Below are 20,089 nucleotides of genomic sequence, written 5' to 3' on the forward strand. Positions count from 1 at the left end.
TGATATAGCACATAATCTAAAATTAGCTTCATTATGATTGCTGCTCAATCATTGAAATGAATCAAAATCACGAATTAATTGTATCCTTAAATGTACAAAATTTGTCGTTTCAAGATTGGTCATCTAACATAAAATGACATTTGATAACTTTCAGTTGCAATGATTGTTTTTATAAAAGTTTGGTTGAATAACAATGTCAAAATAAAAACAAATCATTACATTAGAGCATTTCAGTTTAATTAAGGGTAATAGCAATAAATGTTTATAAACACGCACATCGTTTAAATTAAATTAATTTGCACGGAATTGAGATAGTCACAGTTTAAACAACACTTTGACCCATTAATCAATTGTTGACTCAATTATTGTTCCCTCTAAAATAAAGATCATCAAGAAATATATAAATAAAGTAGCAACCCTATTTGATTGGGGTTTTTAATTTTTGTTTCAAATATCAATCCGGTAACAAAGTGAATAAATCAAGATGAAATAGATTAGCTCAAGAAATGGACGTTTTATTGGAAGTGCATTGTGCGTCGAAACTTGCCATGGTATGACTTCGCGATTCAGTATGTACCAGCCTTTGACGCATTCCCACAATCATATGCAAGACAATTCATTGTACTTGAATTAGGTTTTATAATACATTACAATCTTTAGTATAAGATTAGCCATATTGTCAAATCGTCAGGAAATAAACTTGACCATGACCATGATTTAGTTGAGAAAATCTGTTTGGTATTAAGATTGAAATTCAAATCTTTAGTTTATTTCGTTTAACTCGAAGGTAACTGAAGTATCTTGGAATCGATTTGATTTTGAATTTCCTCTAATTGGTTGTAGAAACTTTTCAACTGATCCGAGTCAAATTCTAGAGAGTGTTTCTTTCCTTCGTCATCGTCATTTGATAACAGCTCTAAATCTAGTTGCATTTTGATCTTTTCCAAATTAGAAGCATTATTCTGGTTACATTGAACTCTGACTTTCCAATTAACATCAGTAAGAAGACTTGAAGATAACCCAAAGGTTTCCTGTTTGAGCTGATTCACTTTGTCAGCTGAGCAATTGGCCCAGGCTTGGGCAAATGTGACAGCTTTCTCCTCAGCCATACCAATATTCATTAATTGTGGTAACACTGATTTAGGTTTAGATAAATTGTAGACTACTTTTCTTGATATTGAAACCAAACAGTCAATCAAATCGCCCAAAACATCTTGATTTGGAATATTGAACACTTTCATCAGTTTCTCCTCTTCCTCCTGGTTGAATATTTTATCATCATCAAATGTCAGTCTTTCAAATATTCGTGTCATCAGAGGCCTGAATTTAGCTGAATCCAAATTGTTAATAAGCTCCACGTTATTGGACAATCTAAACCGATACAATATAGAAAGATAATTATTAGGATTAGCATTGAAATTCAAGTTGAAACAGTTTATTGCATTGGAAAAATAAGAAAACAATACTTACTCCGGTATGTCTTCAAACATTTTTATTGGATGATGATCACAATTTCGGTGTTGAATTAATGTTTCAATAGATTAAAAGTAAATAATAAATTTCTTAACAGCTTTAATATTAGATGGATAAACGCCTTCAATCAAAAACTACCTTTGGTAACTTTAGTCTATGATCATGCTTCAACATAAAAATGATCAGCTGGGTTCATAGCATCAGATATAAACAGGTTTAGTTTGTTTACATTGGTAGAACATGCTTACCCGTAAATTAATTTTTTCATTGATATCTTCGAATTTTCATTCTTTTGAGGCCTCATCTTCGATCCAACCAATTAGACTTCTTAGCAGAATGGCGGAAAATGCCCATCTTAAAGGTAAAAAATTAATTGCTGTTTGTCAGCTTAACTGTAAAGCTAACAAAGAGGAAAACTATAATGTGAGTGAAAAGTTAATTCAAGAAGCTTCATCAAATGGCTGTTCAATGGCATTTCTACCTGAATGTTTTGATATGATCAATGAGACAAGGAAGGACACTTTAGCCAAATTGGAGCCGCTTGATGGTCCATTGATCACTAAATATCGAGATTTAGCTAAATCTTGCAATATTTGGCTTTCCCTAGGTGGTTTGCATGAAAAACGAGAACACAATGGTAAGAAAAAATAGCTAAATTTATTCATCTAATTTAAGCTATCTTTAATAACATTTTGTATTATTTCATTTTTTTCTAGAGGATGGTAAAGCATCCAATGCTCACATTGTTATCAATAGCTCTGGAGAAATCGTCTCAGTTTATCGTAAAACTCACCTTTTCAACCTTGATATTCCCGGTGTCGTTCATCTGGTTGAATCTGAATTTTCAGTTGCTGGTGATAAGATAGTCCCACCTGTTCAAACTCCTGTCGGTAAACTTGGTCTTGGTATTTGTTACGATGTGAGGTTCCCTGAGCTTGCAATATCTCTGGCAAAAGCTGGAGCCGATATCTTATCCTATCCTTCATCATTTACAGTGCCTACAGGATCAGCTCATTGGGAAACACTTCTTCGTTGTCGTGCCATAGAGAATCAATGTTATGTAGTAGCAGCAGCTCAAACGGGATTCCATAACAGCAAACGATCTTCATGGGGTCATTCCATGGTAGTTGACCCTTGGGGTAGCATAATTGCTCAAGTGGGTGAAGAAGTGGGTTTAGCAATAGCTATAATTGACCCTGAGCTTCAACGTAAAGTTCGAGCCAAGTTACCCGTTTGGACTGATCGAAGAAGCGACCTGTATGGTGAAGTAATTACTCCTATAGAAAATTGTGATCCAGATGCTGAATCTGAATATAATTTCGGACCTGTTAAAATTCACCCAAGCCAAGTTTTTTATCGTACTCAACATTCTTATGCATTTGTAAACCATAGACCTTTCCTTCCAGGACATTCGTTGGTCGCTCCTTTAAGGGCTGGTGCTGTTCGTGTAACTGACCTTACCTCAGCTGAAATAACTGATTTCTTTACTTGCATCCAAAAAGTTCAAAAAGCCTTGGAAACCGAGTATTCAGCAACTTCATCATCAATTGCTATTCAAGACGGACCTGATGCTGGACGCTCAGTTGAACATCTTCATGCTCATGTTGTGGCAAGAAAACCTAACGATTTTGAAGCCGATTTCATATTTGCATTAGCAACTCATGATAAAAGTGATAAACCAATAAGAAGTGCATCTGACATGAAAGCTGAAAGCGATCGAATGCGTAAATATTTTTATCATTAGTGGTCTAATGAAAACTTAGTGAATCCTTTAATCCTTTTAATCGTCACCATGGGACTGTTATGATTTGTTTATTATGTCTTTATTGTTTAATTGTTATCATATTATTGATAATTTTGTTGGCCAACAATATTTTTTACGCTTATTTGAAAGCGATTTAATGAGATGAAAAGCTTTCACTGGAATAGATTCAGAATTAAATTGAAACTTGATTCAAACAAATTTTACCTTTGATTAACAAAAGGATTCAAAAAAACCCAACAACAATGTGTTAATAAATCACCGGATATGTCCAATCAGGACATGATGATTAAATATTGAGAGTTAAGTAAATAAAATTGCATTTAGTACAAATGTAATCTGGTTTGAAGTAAACATCATTGATTCGGTCGTATAGTAACCCATAATTTGCTGGTTTTCATTCACTTTTTTACTTTAATTATTAATGTTTGTGTTGCAGCTCTTTAATATGAGGATATAATCGCAACGATGTTTGTACAAGGTCCAAATTTTACTCTAATTCAAACAAAATTGTCATCGATTGAAACCATCATTTTACGGTTAAAAATCAATCCATTATCAGCAAACTATTTTACAACTTACGTACAAATTCACAAATCGGGTATTTGAATTCAGAAAGATGTTTTACCGAACTATAAGTTTCCTTTCAATTTTTATTGTACTGTTTAAACATGTTTCGACTGATTGTCCCATGATTAACATTCCTCCAGGGGCTATTGTTATTTCTGGATGTTCAACAGTAACAAATTCAGTTTGTTCCATTCGGTGTACTTCAACGGGTGTCGTTCAGTCGCAAATTTGTCAAGTCAACGGATTATGGTCAGGAACGCCATTCAATTGTATGATTAACTGAAAATCCTAGTCATTTGTAGGTGAGTAATTGTATGTTATATCTTCATTACTAGGTTTTGGAACTGGATTTGGACAAGGATTCGGTACAAATTTTGGTCAAGGTTTTGGAGCCAATTTTGGACAGGGTTTTATCGGACAAGCAAATTGCGCAAGTTTAGCGGTTCCAGTTAATGGTTTGTATTCTGGAAATTGTTCACCAGGAATTGTTGGTGGTACCTGCGCTTTCCAGTGCAGACCAGGTTTTGTGATTAGAGGCACTTCCATATTGTCTTGTCTCAGTACAGGCACTTGGTCAGCAGCAACTCCAACCTGTGTACCACAAACTCAGAGTAAGTTTATTTGATAGCCACGGGTAAAATAACTAACTTAATTGTTTATATTTTTCTTTCCTTTCGAACGACAGCTCGTTGGTATCTACTTATTAGACGTTGGCTGGGTTGAGGTAAACAAATAATCTCATCAAGATAATCATTCTGATTGTGTTTATTTGGTATGATCAAAACCTAAAACAAAAATCTTATTCTTGATTTATGGGAATTAGAATCTAAATGCTACTTTCCCTAATTTTTTTCCAATATAAAATTCACCAAATATTTGTATTGCAGCATTTTCGTGTAATTTATAGTACTTCTTGTAATAAATAAAAGTCTATTCAGTCGACAGTTTTCAATTATTTTACAATGTTAATTGTTCGGATGCGGTGAGCTTCAAATTGACCAATGAGCCTTCATGGCTTCCAATTTCAGCTTTTTGACTTCATTTTCCAAATATTTACAAATAGCGATCCGTTTATCCTCCATTGTTTTACAAGATATAACATGCTGTTGGCAAATCCAATTGATTAGATCATTATCAAATTGAATAGAGCCTTCTTTCCTTATATAGACAGTTACACGTTTCATTATACGAGGTATATATGGTTTAACATTGGGCAGAATTTCATTCATTCCAATATGATAAAAGGGTAACAATTCGAGTTGATCAATAGCTCCTCCTGGTTCTAAGGTTTCCAAAATTAAACGGCTTACTCCCCATTTGAAGTGGTAAGGTTTAGCATCATGATCTTCTTTATTACTCAATGTTAACTGAGAATGGCAGTTGGAATTGACTAGCTTGACATTGTCAACATCAAACTCTTCAGCAACCTTTCCTTGAGGGAAACAATGCAGAAATTTTTTGTCCCTCAACAATTGTATAGCAAAATCAATAGCTGGTTGGTAAATTCCTTTGCCTCTTTCCACAGGAAATGTTTGTCCCATTCCAAAAAATAATGTATGCCATGATTTGGTGAAACAGATATCATCAGCAGCACCAATCCAACGATGTCTATCATTGTTTATTTGCCAAGACCAGGGTAATAAAGCTCCCCAAAGAACAGGATCATCCAAACATGATGAATGGTTGGAAATAGTTAACAGTGGTTTGTTCGATGATCCATTGTAATTTTGTTCAGCGGCTTTGATGAAGCTTTCATGATTAACAACAGTAAAGTGATTCAACTTGGTCCATAATTTGGCAGCTAGACCAACAATTACCACATTAACAGCTGAGCCTAATTTAACCAAGTTGTGACGAGATGATAATGGTTTACCCAATGGAAACAAATCAGTCCTCCATGGCTTCCACGGTGGGTTACTTGTACCGTTTTCTCTCAACATTCATAACTTGATTGTATTAATACTGATTTAATTGTAAGAAATATAAACAATTCTTGATAATAAAAAAACAACAAACAAATGAAAGAAACTGATATTATGATATACGATACATCGATACTCGGATACTTGAATCCACATGTTTATCAGCTGACAAATTAATCTTTTTTTTTAGTATTCAATTTTCAGTAATTTGTCGTTTTAATAAATATCTGTATCATGTTTGTGATTAATGGTCGTGCTGTATTTAGCGTTGCCTCGTGCCTCCGTAAAGTGACAGTAAAACATCTATTGGTAAATCGAGCACGTCCTGTATTTTGTTTGGATACTCAAGCATTTTCTGTTAGCAGTAATAATTTCGATCCTTTTCATGGTGCTGTAAGCAATCTTTTTCGCCACAAAAGTTCATTTCATCGTTTTATTTCAACTGTAAATATCAACGATGACGAAGCAAAAGAAAAGAAACGAAAAATGGAAAGAACTGTTCGATGGAGTATGTGGGGATTGCTCACATTTTTCACCGGTTCCACTGTTTTAGCTCTCCATGAATGGGGTAAACCTGAACTTGACGAGGAAGGAAAACCTATTCGTGACCAATTCTCCGAAAGATCCATCGCTTTACAATATATTTTAAGGACTATTGATAAATTCAAAAGGGAATGGCAAATTTATAAAGAACCATCACGGGACTTATTGCTTCCTCCGCCATTGGAGCATCCTTATATCCAACCTAAATATACTTTAGTCATAGAATCAAATGGTTTACTATTTAATCCAGAATGGACCTACAAAACAGGCTGGAGATTCAAGAGGAGACCCTTTGTCGATTATTTTCTTACTCAATGTGGCCCACCTTTATTTGAAGTTGTTGTTTTCACCTCAGACTCTGGTTGGACAACAGCAGGAATGATTGAAAGTTTAGATCCTAAAGCAAATGTGATGCATTGGCTTTTCCGAGATTCAACCCGATACATGAATGGAGTTCGTCTTAAAGATTTAAATTGTTTGAATAGAGATCTGTCCAAGGTAATCATGGTAGATTGGGAGAAAGATGCCTGTCAATTGAACCCAGATAATTGTTTAATATTAAAAAAATACGAAGGAGAAGATAATGACAAAGTATTATTTGAATTAGCGCTTTTCCTGCGCACCATTGCAGTTCAAGATGTTAATGATGTTAGACCTATTATTCGTCATTATCAACAATTCGATGATCCACTGGAGGCTTTCAAAGAAAATCAAAGATTAGCCATGGAAAAAGAAGAAGAACAGAAAAACAAAACAAAGAGTCAGTCATTTGTGAGCACATTTAAGCGTAAATAGTTCTAATCACATAGTCCTAATTGTAACTAAAGCATTGTAACTAAAAACTTATCTTACTAAAAACTATTGTCAAACTTATTGTATCCGTAAATTTGACGAAAATTATCTTGTTTATTTTCCAGTCAGAATAATAAATAGTGATTTAAAATTATGTTTCTTACTCTTGGTTTGTAAAGGGTATTTTTGTTAAAGTTTTTACGAACGCTGAAGACTGAACGAGCTCGATTGGTCAAAGAACGGGCAATGATCATCTGAGATTTGTCAAATTGATTGTGGCTTTTCTCAACAAGAAACAACATTTCCATTCAAAACTTCAAGACTCTCGAACTACTTGGTGTAGGGTTAGTACGGGTTGTTAAGAAATGAACTTCGGATGTTTGCACCCGAATATTTTTCGAATATATTATCATTCAAACGTCCGGAGTTCTTTTCTAACACCCGGTATTAGCATTTGAAGTATTTTCTTTATTTTCATCCGACTTCTTACGAGATTCAGCGATTCGATGACCAGTTTTACTACAGTAAAAAGTAGAGATCGATTTCGGTGATTAAAATTACAAAAACAGTCAATCAAATAACAAAAAAGGTTAAGAAACTCATCAAAGAAAGTTCAAATCAAATTAATTCTCAATTAATTGATATTTAAATTTTTTCTTTATTAAAGTAAAATTGTTCTTGATAAAAATAAGTTAGATCATGGAGACATGTTAAAATTCATGTTTTTGCATACTGCTTAAATGTTTGAAATTATAATAAAAAATGGCAAAATATTTGGCTAAATGTTATGAATATGATACTCATCATATTTCAAGTTAATTCAAAAGAAATCTTTGAACCTTTCCATTGAACTTTTCCGAGTGTGTAAAATGAATATCATGTCCACCATCAGGAAATAGATGTGATTCAACATCAGGAATATTGGCTACTAACTGGTTAAAAAACTCCACTGGAACCATGACATCTTTAGATCCATTTAAAACAAAGACTGGACATTGTATTTGATTTAACCTGTCCGAAGTGAGGTTAGATTTTGTAATAAATGTTTCAGTTTGACGATACCAAACCTTATCAATGGTCTCTCGATTTCCATATAATTTTAGATATTTTTTCATTCTTTTTTCTGACCAAGCAGAAGTGTTGATAAGCCTCAACCACGAGTCTTTGAACTTTTCAGTCATCATGGCAAGGGATGCCCAAACAACAACCTTGTCAATTTTAGCAGGAAATAAAATTGCGGCCATTAAAGCTGTTCTGCTGCCTTCACTCCAACCCATCATAGAGAAACTATCGTAACCTAAATACTAATGATAAAATAGACAAAAGTCAACTTCTGTTTAATATTTGAAATTTCAATCATTCTCAAGGTAAAAGAGCTGAAACAAGAAATGGCGAGAAAATCATAAATTATATATAAATCTGGAAACTTGTATATTTACCTGCATCAAGTTGACAGCAGTTTCAGCGTCATATTGGTAAAAGTTTTCTTCATGTCGCTTATAATCACGGAAAGGTCGACTCAACCCGAAACCTGGTGAATCCCAGCCAACCAGGGTGAATTTGTTTCTATCAAAGCCATCGAATATCGGACCTAAATCAGCTCTTGCATTACCTGTGAAAGTAAATATGAAATGACGTTAGTCGAACAACTTTTATGTAGATTCAGATTAACTATTAATATTAATAATACTTACCACAACCTCCTGGAGCCATGAACACAACACAATCTCCATGACCAACCTTTTCATAATGAATCTTGTAACCGTCTTGCTCAAAATAACCAACGACTACATCGTTATCGATGTTTTGGCAATTTGTATTTCTGTAAATGTTTTCAGGCATTTTGAGGGAAAATAACAAGACGAATAAACAAAAACAGTTTAAACTGAGCGATTGAACAGCTATTAAAGTAAGATCAAGGAAATAATGATGAGAAAAAAGTTTTTGGAATCCTTTTTATACACTTTTACACTTTTCAACAACAGAGTCGTCATAGCCCAAGACAACCTTTTAAGGTTGTCTGTAATCATCATCAAAAGATAATTAGATGGCACATGTTATTAAGTAATTTGATTAAATATTCAGCACTCAGAATCTTAATCAACAAGTGGATAAAGAAAATGAAAAAGAATAAAAAATAGTTGTAAAATATAGTCTATGTTGATAAAAGTGATAGTTAAAGCACTATTCAGAAAACTCTGAGGATTATATTATACTTGATAAGTAACGATCTCGAGACATGTTGAAAAATTATCGCGATTCAATGAAAAATTATATCATATTTTGAAAGGGTGTGTATTACATGTTGTGTAATTATGAAGAGGACGAAGCTTTACATCACAGAGTTACTCTGCGTCTTACATGTAGCCATTGGAACTTATCATTTTGAATTTTTCGTCATTGAGAATTGGCTAATTTTCAATCGAATTTCATTCCGATTCTATAATTTTTAACTTAATTGCCTTCTGTAAAATATTGAACAGAAAATCATTTAACCAGTTCGTGTTGATATATTTTAAACTAACCGTATCCGATTGTTTAATGTCTCGGACAAAGAGTAAGACCTAACCTATTATACTTTCAATTTTTTTCACTCATTGATTCACCTTTTAATATCAAAGCGCAAGCAAATCTTCCTGTAAGATTTTGTTCCTTTGATGTTAAAATTGAGGTGAAAATTATGCAAACATAATTATCACTCCTTTCGTCTTTACATTTATAATTTTTGTTGATTTTCATTTGTTCAAATACTAATCATTGATCAAGGCATCTAAATTATGAATATAGAGCATAAATCAACCAACTGAAGAATAGGAATAACATTAAAAACAGTTCTATATTCTCAGGCAAGTGCAGTTTATCGATGTCAATTGTATCAAATGATAATCTGAACAGCCTTGTGCGTCCTTTGATATCAAAAGGTCAACTGAAACAGAAGTCTGATGTAACTCATTTCAAGTAGCTTATTGACGCTACTCACTCAGCAAAATTTCATGCATCCATCACTTCCTCAGCAGCATAGGATCGGTGACGATAAATTGGTTTCGTCTGTCTTTAGATTAGATTTGTAACATTTTTTATTCAACATCTTGTATCTTCAAGAGTATCATGTTGTCAACACTGAAACCGATAATTGGAAAACAAGATTTTAATCTCATTTTCAATTGATCTGCCGATTGAAAACTGCGAATTAATCAAGAGGCTTTCGCAATATGTGAACATTGCCTGGAAAGTTTCTGCTGTATCTACAAGTGTAGAAAGCTCAAGTGTGAACAGGCTCAAGTTGAAAAATTGTGTTCTGATATTCGATATCAATATGCATTTCTAGGTAGTAGTTATTTGCATTCGTTCGCATTGTTCAACTGTTTAACTGAAATTCCAGGTAAATTGGTGATTTCTCTAGGAATAAATTTGTTTTACTGTTTCAACAATTTTATAACTTTATAATTATTTTATGGTTAGAAATTTTAACTTGTTTAAACTGATTGTGGGCACACTTGAAGCAATCGAAGCCTGAACGTCGGTAGATGACATTGAGCTTCAATTGAAATGGTCATAAACAATCTCAAGAAATATTATACATTGTAACGTTATTATAATAGGTATTGCTTCAAAATTAACAATTTGCGATAATTCGGTTCGTGATCGTTCTATTAATTTAAAATACTTAAAAGCAACTGAACAAGTGAATTTGTCTCTTCATTTATTGAGTTTGTTTTAACAACCATCAGCAAGCTTCTGCCTGCCTGTTTATTTCCATGATTGCTGATCAACCTTGGTCTTCCATTTATTAACTGGTTTTTAATTCTTCTTAATTGTTTCCTCACTGTAAAAGACAGAAAATCAGAAGATTTTACACCCAAGTGTAAGTCTCTTTTGTCTTTAACATTAGACTTTTGTACAATGATTTATCTTGATTTTTGATTAATTGCGCCGTATAAAGTCGAGATCTGCTACTTTTGTAGATAAATTTTCCGCATCTTTATCGAATCAAACGAAGACACGCATTTCTGTTTGCCTAAGTGAAAGGTTTCGCTACGGTAATCTGAATAGAAGACTGCACACTTTCTTTCACTACAAGTTTGAAATTCGTATCTAGGATCACTTATAGCATTTGAATCTCTGATTTGATTTGATGATTTTTTACAAAGAACAAAGTCAAACAAAATATTTAGAGGGAAAATCTGATGCAGAAATGATTCAAGATTATGGTTCAGAAGTACTGGGCGTTTTTTTCATTTTACGCCTTCATGCAGGCATAACTCACGAACGGTTAGTGCTACAGACTTCGGACTTGAACCATAAGTTTATTCAAATTGCACAACCATAAGTTCGAGTGCTAAAGGTTATTCAAGGTCAATTCTTTATTTGACCTCTAATTGACCTTGAAAGGTCCTTTTCTGAAATTGTTAGTCAGATATTCATAACTCATACTGGCTGAAGGATATGAGTGATCACTTAACATTGCGTTAATAAGGAAAAATTCATTCCATCTTTCCAATGGTATGAGTTATGAACATGTGACTAACACTTTCGGGTTAGTAAATTTTGCAATTTCAGAAAATGACCTTTCTAATAAATTCACCAGACATAATTGAACAAGCTGAGTAATTGGTGTCAATCTACCGTGAATTGGGAGATCTCGTTAGAGATGGTCAACACTATTTTAAGATAGAGAAACTTTTTAAGGTTCAAGAACTTTATTTGAATTTAATAAGAATACTAAGTTTAGCTCCTATGAAGACACATCGCAAGGTTTATGAAAACTGTAATAGGGACTACAATCGAATTGTTGAATTGACTTAAAAAGATTGAAGTTTTGAAGTAAAAATAAGTAAAAAGGATTCTACCTGAAAACATCCAAACATAAAAAATCCGATTCAGATTTGTTCAAAGAAGTTTAAACCAATTTCAAAATATCTTACATAAAAAATTTAAATTTCATTGGCAGTTTAGACTTGCATGGCGGGATGTCACTAGGACTAGCACCATTCAGCATCATCAACTCCAGAAAATTTTCCGAATGGTTAACAGTTCCATGTTTACCACCATGCAGCCGTAGATTTTGATAGCTGCTCCAACCATCAGAATAAATTGTTGTCCCCGGAATGATATGGCTATGATATCAAATCAAGAAGAGTTTTTTCATCTCTCTTTTCCACTATCTCAGCAAAACATAACTTTGACTCTCGGTCGATTCCACCAAATACCCAGATTTGCTTTTTTGGTCATTAGTTAACGAGGTTAATTAACGTAGTTAATTAGGTAAGTTTTTCTGTTTATATATCTTTCAATTTAATCTTAACCATATGCTTTAATTAGTGAATTAAATTTGCCTGGAATTAACTTCCAAACTACCCTTGAACATCTCCAAAATAATCCGTTGAACTGTGATCTTTTTGACTTTGATTAAATTCATCTTGTGCTAATCTTTGACATTTGTTATTACTTTTATTAATTGTGTTTATCCCCCAAACATCTTTTCTAAAATGCCGCTTAAAAGGTTTCCTTCGAATCGAAGCTAAGCTGGACATAAGCCGTAAGTAAGAAGGCGAGAGTCAGCCGATGGTTACTTCTACAGCCTTACCGGAACAAAATAGTTAGGAAAACTTACAAGGAAAGTGCCTTTGCTGGTACGATCATTTTCAATTTTTTTCGGGCTTATATTGTAGAGGGCAAAAAATAATTAGACACATATTTTTGCTTTTGTTTCGCTAGTGCGCGGTTATTGATATTTAAGCACTTTTAAGCGAGGATATTGCATTGTAATCTATTGGAGTTACTGAAAAATGATTTACAATTTTCATTATGAGATTTTCATTTTCTGCTTTTCATCTGTTTTATGTACTTTTCAGTGGCTGCAGTGCATTACTAAATGCTTTATCTTTAATAAAAAGTGCTTAAATATCAATAACCGCGCACTAGCGAAACAAAAGCAAAAATACGTGTCTAATTATTTTTTGCCCTCTACAATATGAGCCTGAAAAAAATTGAAAATGATCGTACCAGCAAAGGCACTTTCCTTGTTAGACAATTTAAAAGATAATTTGATTTATAATAAAAACAATGAAAATGAATGAATAAAAGTAAGAATTAATTTGAATCTGAGATTCGAGTCAAGAATGATTCATTGAATCATTTCAAGAAGCACGAAATCTACCCTTCATAAGGTTTGCAAAAATTTTCAATCGAATGCCTCTGAAGTAAGTTTGATTTTTTACTTTTTTAAGTTCAAATTTTATTGCATTTCAATGGTAAAAAGTACAAAATATTTTTTGGATGTTTTCTAGCCAAATCAGACCAGAATTTTCATAATTTTTTTGATCGTAAGACACATTCTACATTTTACTAGCCAAGTTGAGATAAGAGCGCAATTATTTAATGTTTCCCAAATCAGTTTATTTTTGTTTGAAACTTTTTCCGTTTTTCCAAGAAAGGGAATCCATGGAACCTGAAAAGCCATACGACCGATTAAGTGAAGTCAATTATCCGATTTCAAAGAGTTTGTTTGTATTGCAGCAAAATGTGGACCTTGAACCAATAATATTCCCAAAAGCATCCTCACAACACCAACGCTACCACCATCAATTATTGAATCAAAAATAGTCAATGAAATTCTGCAAATTACAGGTTCCATGAATCGATTATCTTTAATTTAATCAAAATAAGCTCAATATCAATATTTACTTCCACTCTTCAACTTTCATAAAGTTTCCGTTGGCCTATTAACAGATTGTTGATGATGATCTTGTAACCTGCAAAGACGAGTATAAATCAATAAAAACTAATTGTGAAAATTATTGACGACTATAAAGAGTCATAGATAACAAAACATACTCAGAAATATCAACAGTCCATTGTGATAATCAAAAAGGCTGATGCTTTAACAAGTGCAAGATTTAAACCAATTTCAATAGAGTATCCATTTCTGTTTTATAAAACTATTGAACAACTTGTCCATTTCCATGTAGAATCCATTTTGTTGATAAAAGGCCTTCCATACCTACTGGTCCTCGAGCATGGATTTTTTCTGTGCTTATACCAACCTCAGCTCCTATCATATAATAGATATAAAAATTAAAATGAATAAATAGATTCAAACAGGATTCAGGAAACTTACCAAGACCGAAGCGATATCCATCAGCAAATCTTGAGCTACAATTATGGAAACAACATGCACTGTCGACTTTTTGGAGGAATAAGTTAGCGGCTTGATCTATAAGAAAACAGTGAAGTTGAATGAGTTAATACCGATAATTTATATCGAGAATGGTTAATTTAATTTTACCATTTTCTGTAACAATAACGTCTGTATGGCCACTTCCATAGGCATTAATGTGGTTGATTGCCTCCTCAACATTACCGACCAGTTCTATCGTACACTCTAAGCCTCCGTACTCCTTCTTTAATGATGTTGTTAATGGTGGGGAAAATGTTAAAGCATTGAATAACTTTGGACCAGAATAAACTGTCACTCCTTTGGATTTCAATTCATTGCAGAGTTGCGAGAAAAAATCGATGTTGACCAAAGACTGGTGAAGTAGAAGTGTTTCCATGGAATTGCAAGCTGAAGGATAGTTACATTTAGAGTTGATTACTGTTCAAAAAAACAAAAGTTATTAATAGTTGCACGAATTTTGATAAATCAATGCATCGAATAGTCAAATATTTACCAATATCAACGGTTTTCTTTAAATCAGCATCTTTGTCAACATAAACATGGCATATTCCTTCAGAATGACCTAGAACCGGAATTTTACCAGCCTTTTCTCTGATATCACGAACCAATTCGTAAGAGCCACGAGGTACAATCAAGTCAATTTGATCCTCATAAGTTATTAATTCACTAATTTCTTGTCTGGAATTAACCTGCAAAAACAAGGGTTGTAGAGTTGAAATAGCAACATGTGAGTGGGTAACAATGATAATGAATATCTTTTCTCAACTATTAAGGTACCATGAGAGCGACAAGATATTCCAACTGAATCTTTTCCAGTTATAAAAACTTACCAATGCAACAGCATCTTCAACACCATACTTTGAAAGAGCTTGTTGGACAAGTTCCCAAAGATATTGGTTAGAATGGCTAGCTTCTTTACCTCCTTTTAAAATCAGGCCATTTCCAGTGGCAATACAAAGACCAGCGATTTGTGGGAGACAATCAGGCCTTGATTCAAATATAACCAAAATATTTCCTATTGGTACTGTAATTTGTTTGAGTATCAACTCATCAGCCAGAACTGTTTCCTTAATGACGCGATTCAACATGCCTTTTGAATTTTCAGCTATAAATTTCAAGCCATCTGCTAAACTCTTTAGTTTTTTATCATCCAATTTCAGTCTGGACATTAAAACCTTAGATAGACCTACAAAGAAGAATAAAATCAATCGATTATCTCACTAATTATATTCAAGTAAATAGATTACAATACCTGTTTGCTCGCCTTTTCTTAGGTCCTTCTGGTTCTCCTTCAAAATCTTTGACTCGTTTTCAACCAAAAGATCAGCAAGTGTACTTAAGATATCTGATCGCTCTTCAGGCTTTAAAAATTGCAATTTAGATCCACCGATTCGAGCTATTGAAGAAATTAAATAATTTAAAAATGTGAATAAAAATAAAAATCTTGCTAACCTTTAGCAGCTAATGCTTCAGCTGATGAAGTCTTCGTTTGATGATTGGTAAAAAAGGTTCCTATTGCAAATCCATCAATAATTCGTTTAATTGCATCAGGTTCGTGTCCATTACAAATAACGGTAGTAACTCCTCTTTCCAAGGCCCAAGAAGCAGCATCTACTTTAGATTTCATCCCGCCAGTTCCAACTTTGTTATTGATGCCAAACTTAATGGAGCTGTCACTTCGAGTTGAATAGACGTTGATCAATTTAGACCCTTCTTGACCTGGAGGACCAGTGTAAACTCCATCAACATCAGATAGAAGGATGAGTAGATCAGCTCCAATTTCAACAGAAAGTAATGCAGCAAGACTGTCATTGTCATTTATCGAAATCTGTTGCTGTGATTACATTTAATTTCAGAATAAAAAGCAGCAAATGAAAATTTAATTTGAGCGCGTCAAGTGAGCCGTTAACACTGGCAACGAAAGCAAAGGCAAAAAAGAAGATTTGAATATTTTTGGAGTCATCTGAATCAGATGATCTGATTGACTCAATCATGTAAAAGATGATTATTAAATTAGCAATGTTAATTAAAAATTATAGATTGTTAAATTAAAGGGTTGCAAACTAAGTAACGTTTATCTAATTTGTGATTCAGCTGTGAATGAACTAATCTATTTCATATGTCTATATTGATCTATGTCTATAGTGTCTATGTCTAGATCATATATCTTATTCTGTAAATCTCTTTTTTATCTTTTATGATTTGCCGTTGTAATTAATGCTTGATGTGCTTAATATTGAATCTAAGCATGAAAATGAATATGGTTATTACCTCTCTATGTGTGGTTTCGGATTCTTGGATAATTTCTGGATGATCAGGCAGCATTGGTGAAACAATAACATCATTTGTGTTAACAATTGGTACAATGTTAAGATGTAGTAAGTCGTCTATTGTATAATCTAAATTGATACGGCTTACTGGATTGTGAAAGTCACTTTTGGTAGCCAATACTTGAGCAATTTTAACGCCATACTGGGTAAACATGGTGTCATACAAAGCCATCAAATTGCTCTGTCCAATAGCAGCAGCAGCACGAACTTGTAAAGTTTGATCTTCATTACTTAATTGAGTAGTCATCTGTCGAAGTGTTTGTCGCATTGATCGAGACATTCTCAATTCTGTAGATATTTTTTGCTTACCCAAGGCAACTGACCCGCTTGTTACTATAATAACATCTTTACCTGTATCACGAAGCTCACAGACTTGTTCAACAATGGAGGCTAACCGTCCAAGAGCTAAGCCAGACTGGTCTTCTCTGGTTAAAACAGCACTCCCAAGTTTAACCACAATTCTTTGAGCTCTTCGAAGATCTTCACGACTTTCGTATGGATTCTTCTTGGTCAATCCATTTTCTATCGAGTTTATGGCCTCTGTGACGACAGGATGAAAGCTGATCACATCATTAACATGTTCACCATGACCATAATGCAAATTGTTACTCAACGACCTTTTAAAACATGATTTTGACAACAATTGCTGTCTGAAACTTATTGGGATGAAATTTTTGGTGCGTAAAACAAAGTACATCATGTTTACACGACAAACATACATATTGAAGCGAGATTTTCTTGGAGGACTAAATCACAATGGATGGATTTGATTATGAATGCTACTTTATTTATATTGTAAAATTTTATGACCGTTATGCTGTTATCTTATTTTTTTCTGGATCATTTCTCTAAGTTAAAGAAACAAAAACGAACTGGGAATTTTGTCAATGGAAATCATTTTGATTTTTGATCCACCAAGAAGTACGGAGAATGTCTTGATGTAAAATGTTGTGAGTTGAAATTTTAATCAACCAATCATTCGCAGAGTTGTGTTGAAAAACATAGATATAACCTGCTATAAATTGATTTAAATCATAACACAAACAAAGACAATACACTGGATAATACAAAAAGCAAGGATAGGGAAAATAATTTAGGTAAATTTTGTATGAGGAAATCTTGACATTAAAAAGCTGAAAGGCTATTAATAGGTATCAGGCAATTAACCAGAATAATCAAGATACAAGTCACCCGTTTATTTCATGCGAATAATTAAAGACTGTTAATACATATTTTAGTTGATCATAACGACTCTAAATGAAAGAGCTACTAATGTGAGAAAAGGTCATACATTGAGTCCAATTTTTAACCGGTTTTACATCATAGTCTATTTACCCCTTTAGTTGTAACTTTAATTACTGTTTGATTACGACAAATTGATGAAAACAAAATTTAAACAATTGAAAAGCATTACTCCGAGATCAGTTTGATATTGAATATTAAACAAGTTCAAAGCTTTAAATCCATACAGTTTTATGTAGTTAGATTGAGCTACACTTGTACGATAGCTGCTTAATGATTCATAATGATTGTGACTGAAAAATTATCTGTAACTGAATCAAATGAATATCAAATTTTGTCCAAAATGAGTAAGAGTGAGTTGAGAGGGAGAAGATGAACGATATTGAGATTCGTATCGAGTAAATTCAATAGATAATTGGTAAATCCAAATGAATGTTGAAACCTTATAATTTAGTTGAACACTCGTTTAATTTGTTTCACTTTTTTCTTAGCAGAATAAAATTGTGTTCAAGTGTAATTGACTGAATTCAACCTCGAACGGAACATGGAAATACTTGGAAGTACCAAAATTCAGCATTTGATTTCAATTGTTATATTTAACCTCATCACGGCAAGTAAGTATTTTTGTTGAAAGAAGTGACAAGTTTAATAAATCAATTCTATCCACAGATTTATTTGCTTTGGCTGAAATTGATAATCAAACGATTCCAAACTCGATCAGTCCTTTGATCAATCCTAAAGGTGTTGATTTGATTGCTCAAAATTTGTCAATGCAATGTGATTGTTCCTCAAAAGATGTGATTTCCGATGAATGTAGAACGATTTGTGGTGAGTAAATCTTAAGATTGAAGTTGTCAATTTTGTCTGATTAATCTTTATCCATTTTGCAGGTTCATCACCTCAAGCCAATTCAGGAAAAAAAATTAACTGTATGTATTGCTCACAATTGACCGTGATTTGACTTTATTGCGTTATCCTGAAATCACTTTTTGTTTCTGAATTTTTCCGTCCCTCTAGATGTTCCTATTGTGGTTATATTAAGCATGGTTGTTTTCCTTGGCGCTGTTACTTATATTACGTTATATCTGAAGAATAGACCGAAAAGCACAGATCCTGATATTGGCCTGGATCATATTAAAACATCGGAAAATAAAGACAAAGTTGCTGTTGAAGTCGTTAAGGAAGAAACAAATCGCGAATCTTCTAATGTTACAAATGGTCATTTAGAGGAAGTTGTTTTGAATGAATAGTCATTTATCAAACAATTTATCAACGATTGGCAAATCAATCTCGATCAAATATCACTGTCCTTTCCAATCTAATTAGATGCTCAAAACATGACTTCGCTGGATACTAGTATTTAATGTATAAACCATATATGAGAGGTTCAGTTTGAACATTGAACTATTTTTGAATGAGAATCATTTTTTGCTCATTTTTCTACCTTTAAACGTGTAAAAACTTATCAACTTTAAACACTTTCATCCTTTCCAACTAGCAGCCAGTAAAATTTCATTTCATCAAAATTATGGGTTTAATTGTTTGTTGTTTATTTCATAGAGATGATTCAGATAAACAACAGAATAAACATAGTTAAAAATTACCATTTAAGTAATGATTAAATGACAGATCGAAAAACAGTTCATTTTATCTGATATAAATGAATGATGATATTATAGCCATTCATAGACATGAAAATGAAAATGATTCAAATTCATCCAAAGATCCTAAAAAGGCACGCGTAAATTCACAGTTTTTTGGCTTTTAATTGCTGACGTCTACGTAAATATCAATTAAATTTTACAGCTTAAACAATTAATCCACTCTAGTGATTCTCTGCTAGATCATCTATCCTTTGTCTCTTGCAACGGGAACCGTCAGAGCTGATGAACTGTTGAAGCTGTAGAGGCTAAGGACCGAAACAGTCTAAAATTTAGGTTCGCAAACAAATATTTATGAATGTATTTAATCCACGCAATCGAATGGAATTCAATTTTTTCTAAACTCAATATTTCGCACAAAAAACGCCGAAAAGGATAATTTTGTAGATACCGAAGCCAGCCAAATTGAGCCAGGAGCGAACCATTTAGTGAAGGAAGCAAGTCGAGCGGCGTTTAATGGCTCGAATCGGCTCACTTTAGACAAAAAGTTTTCAGCAAGAGCTTTTTGATAACAGTTTTTTCAAAAAGTTTCATGCGACTTAATAATACATTGTTTTTTGAATGATTCCAGACAAATTTATTCATAAGCGGCAATTTAATTGACTCGTAGCTTG

General features: G+C 33.2%; 8 protein-coding genes across 13 annotated transcripts; 4 read left to right on the forward strand and 4 right to left on the reverse strand.

Moving 5' to 3' along the window:
* Positions 1–399: 399 nt before the first annotated feature.
* LOC107360574 (COMM domain-containing protein 10) lies at positions 400–1,625 on the reverse strand. Its single transcript, XM_015927259.3, has 2 exons — positions 1,471–1,625; positions 400–1,371 (listed from the first exon to the last, which is right to left on the reverse strand). The coding sequence occupies exons 1-2, from the start codon at positions 1,488–1,490 to the stop codon at positions 777–779; spliced, it is 615 nt and encodes a 204-aa protein (XP_015782745.1). The 5' UTR covers positions 1,491–1,625; the 3' UTR covers positions 400–776.
* A 64-nt stretch (positions 1,626–1,689) lies between these two features.
* NitFhit (ntrilase and fragile histidine triad fusion protein NitFhit) lies at positions 1,690–3,573 on the forward strand. The gene is made up of 2 exons (XM_015927255.2): positions 1,690–2,110; positions 2,190–3,573. Exons 1-2 carry the CDS (start codon positions 1,714–1,716, stop codon positions 3,215–3,217), a joined length of 1,425 nt encoding a protein of 474 aa, XP_015782741.2. The 5' UTR covers positions 1,690–1,713; the 3' UTR covers positions 3,218–3,573.
* An 8-nt stretch (positions 3,574–3,581) lies between these two features.
* On the forward strand, positions 3,582–4,760 carry LOC149094270 (CUB and sushi domain-containing protein 1-like). The gene is made up of 3 exons (XM_089268488.1): positions 3,582–4,074; positions 4,141–4,416; positions 4,491–4,760. The coding sequence occupies exons 1-3, from the start codon at positions 3,855–3,857 to the stop codon at positions 4,526–4,528; spliced, it is 534 nt and encodes a 177-aa protein (XP_089124614.1). The 5' UTR covers positions 3,582–3,854; the 3' UTR covers positions 4,529–4,760.
* Taz (tafazzin, phospholipid-lysophospholipid transacylase) lies at positions 4,553–5,867 on the reverse strand. The gene has a single exon (XM_015927258.3). The coding sequence runs from the start codon at positions 5,743–5,745 to the stop codon at positions 4,795–4,797; it is 951 nt and encodes a 316-aa protein (XP_015782744.1). The 5' UTR covers positions 5,746–5,867; the 3' UTR covers positions 4,553–4,794.
* Positions 5,868–5,914: 47 nt separating this feature from the next.
* Positions 5,915–7,216, forward strand: LOC107360572 (mitochondrial import inner membrane translocase subunit TIM50-C). The gene has a single exon (XM_015927257.3). The coding sequence runs from the start codon at positions 5,962–5,964 to the stop codon at positions 7,063–7,065; it is 1,104 nt and encodes a 367-aa protein (XP_015782743.1). The 5' UTR covers positions 5,915–5,961; the 3' UTR covers positions 7,066–7,216.
* Positions 7,217–7,700: 484 nt separating this feature from the next.
* On the reverse strand, positions 7,701–8,980 carry LOC107360263 (serine hydrolase BPHL). The gene is made up of 3 exons (XM_015926892.3): positions 8,757–8,980; positions 8,502–8,674; positions 7,701–8,366 (listed from the first exon to the last, which is right to left on the reverse strand). Exons 1-3 carry the CDS (start codon positions 8,902–8,904, stop codon positions 7,878–7,880), a joined length of 810 nt encoding a protein of 269 aa, XP_015782378.2. The 5' UTR covers positions 8,905–8,980; the 3' UTR covers positions 7,701–7,877.
* Positions 8,981–13,542: 4,562 nt separating this feature from the next.
* LOC107360722 (putative delta-1-pyrroline-5-carboxylate synthase) lies at positions 13,543–17,293 on the reverse strand. Of its 3 annotated transcripts, XM_015927441.3 has the most exons (10): positions 16,514–17,293; positions 15,695–16,076; positions 15,495–15,638; positions 15,073–15,428; positions 14,736–14,931; positions 14,351–14,659; positions 14,183–14,278; positions 13,900–14,116; positions 13,750–13,817; positions 13,543–13,679 (listed from the first exon to the last, which is right to left on the reverse strand). In XM_015927441.3, the coding sequence occupies exons 1-8, from the start codon at positions 17,291–17,293 to the stop codon at positions 14,004–14,006; spliced, it is 2,376 nt and encodes a 791-aa protein (XP_015782927.1). In that variant the 3' UTR covers positions 13,543–13,679; positions 13,750–13,817; positions 13,900–14,003. The 3 variants fall into 3 exon arrangements, with proteins under 3 accessions (XP_015782927.1, XP_015782928.1, XP_015782926.1); XM_015927442.3 differs by lacking the exon at positions 13,543–13,679 and having other exon boundaries at positions 13,694–13,817; positions 15,695–16,070; XM_015927440.3 differs by lacking the exon at positions 13,543–13,679 and having other exon boundaries at positions 13,694–13,817.
* Positions 17,294–17,379: 86 nt separating this feature from the next.
* On the forward strand, positions 17,380–19,343 carry LOC107360723 (uncharacterized). Of its 4 annotated transcripts, none has more exons than XM_015927443.3 (5): positions 17,380–17,522; positions 18,306–18,428; positions 18,484–18,642; positions 18,705–18,743; positions 18,832–19,343. In XM_015927443.3, the coding sequence occupies exons 2-5, from the start codon at positions 18,359–18,361 to the stop codon at positions 19,062–19,064; spliced, it is 501 nt and encodes a 166-aa protein (XP_015782929.1). In that variant the 5' UTR covers positions 17,380–17,522; positions 18,306–18,358; the 3' UTR covers positions 19,065–19,343. The 4 variants fall into 4 exon arrangements, with proteins under 4 accessions (XP_015782929.1, XP_015782930.1, XP_025016233.1 ...); XM_015927444.3 differs by having other exon boundaries at positions 17,382–17,522; positions 18,309–18,428; XM_025160465.2 differs by lacking the exon at positions 17,380–17,522 and adding an exon at positions 17,534–17,669 and having other exon boundaries at positions 18,309–18,428.
* The last annotated feature ends 746 nt before the right edge of the window (positions 19,344–20,089 follow it).

This window comes from Tetranychus urticae, chromosome 2 (assembly GCF_039701765.1).
Source record: "Tetranychus urticae isolate SD_2017Ah chromosome 2, NJAU_TeUrti_SD_1.0, whole genome shotgun sequence".
Lineage (NCBI taxonomy): Eukaryota > Metazoa > Arthropoda > Arachnida > Trombidiformes > Tetranychidae > Tetranychus > Tetranychus urticae.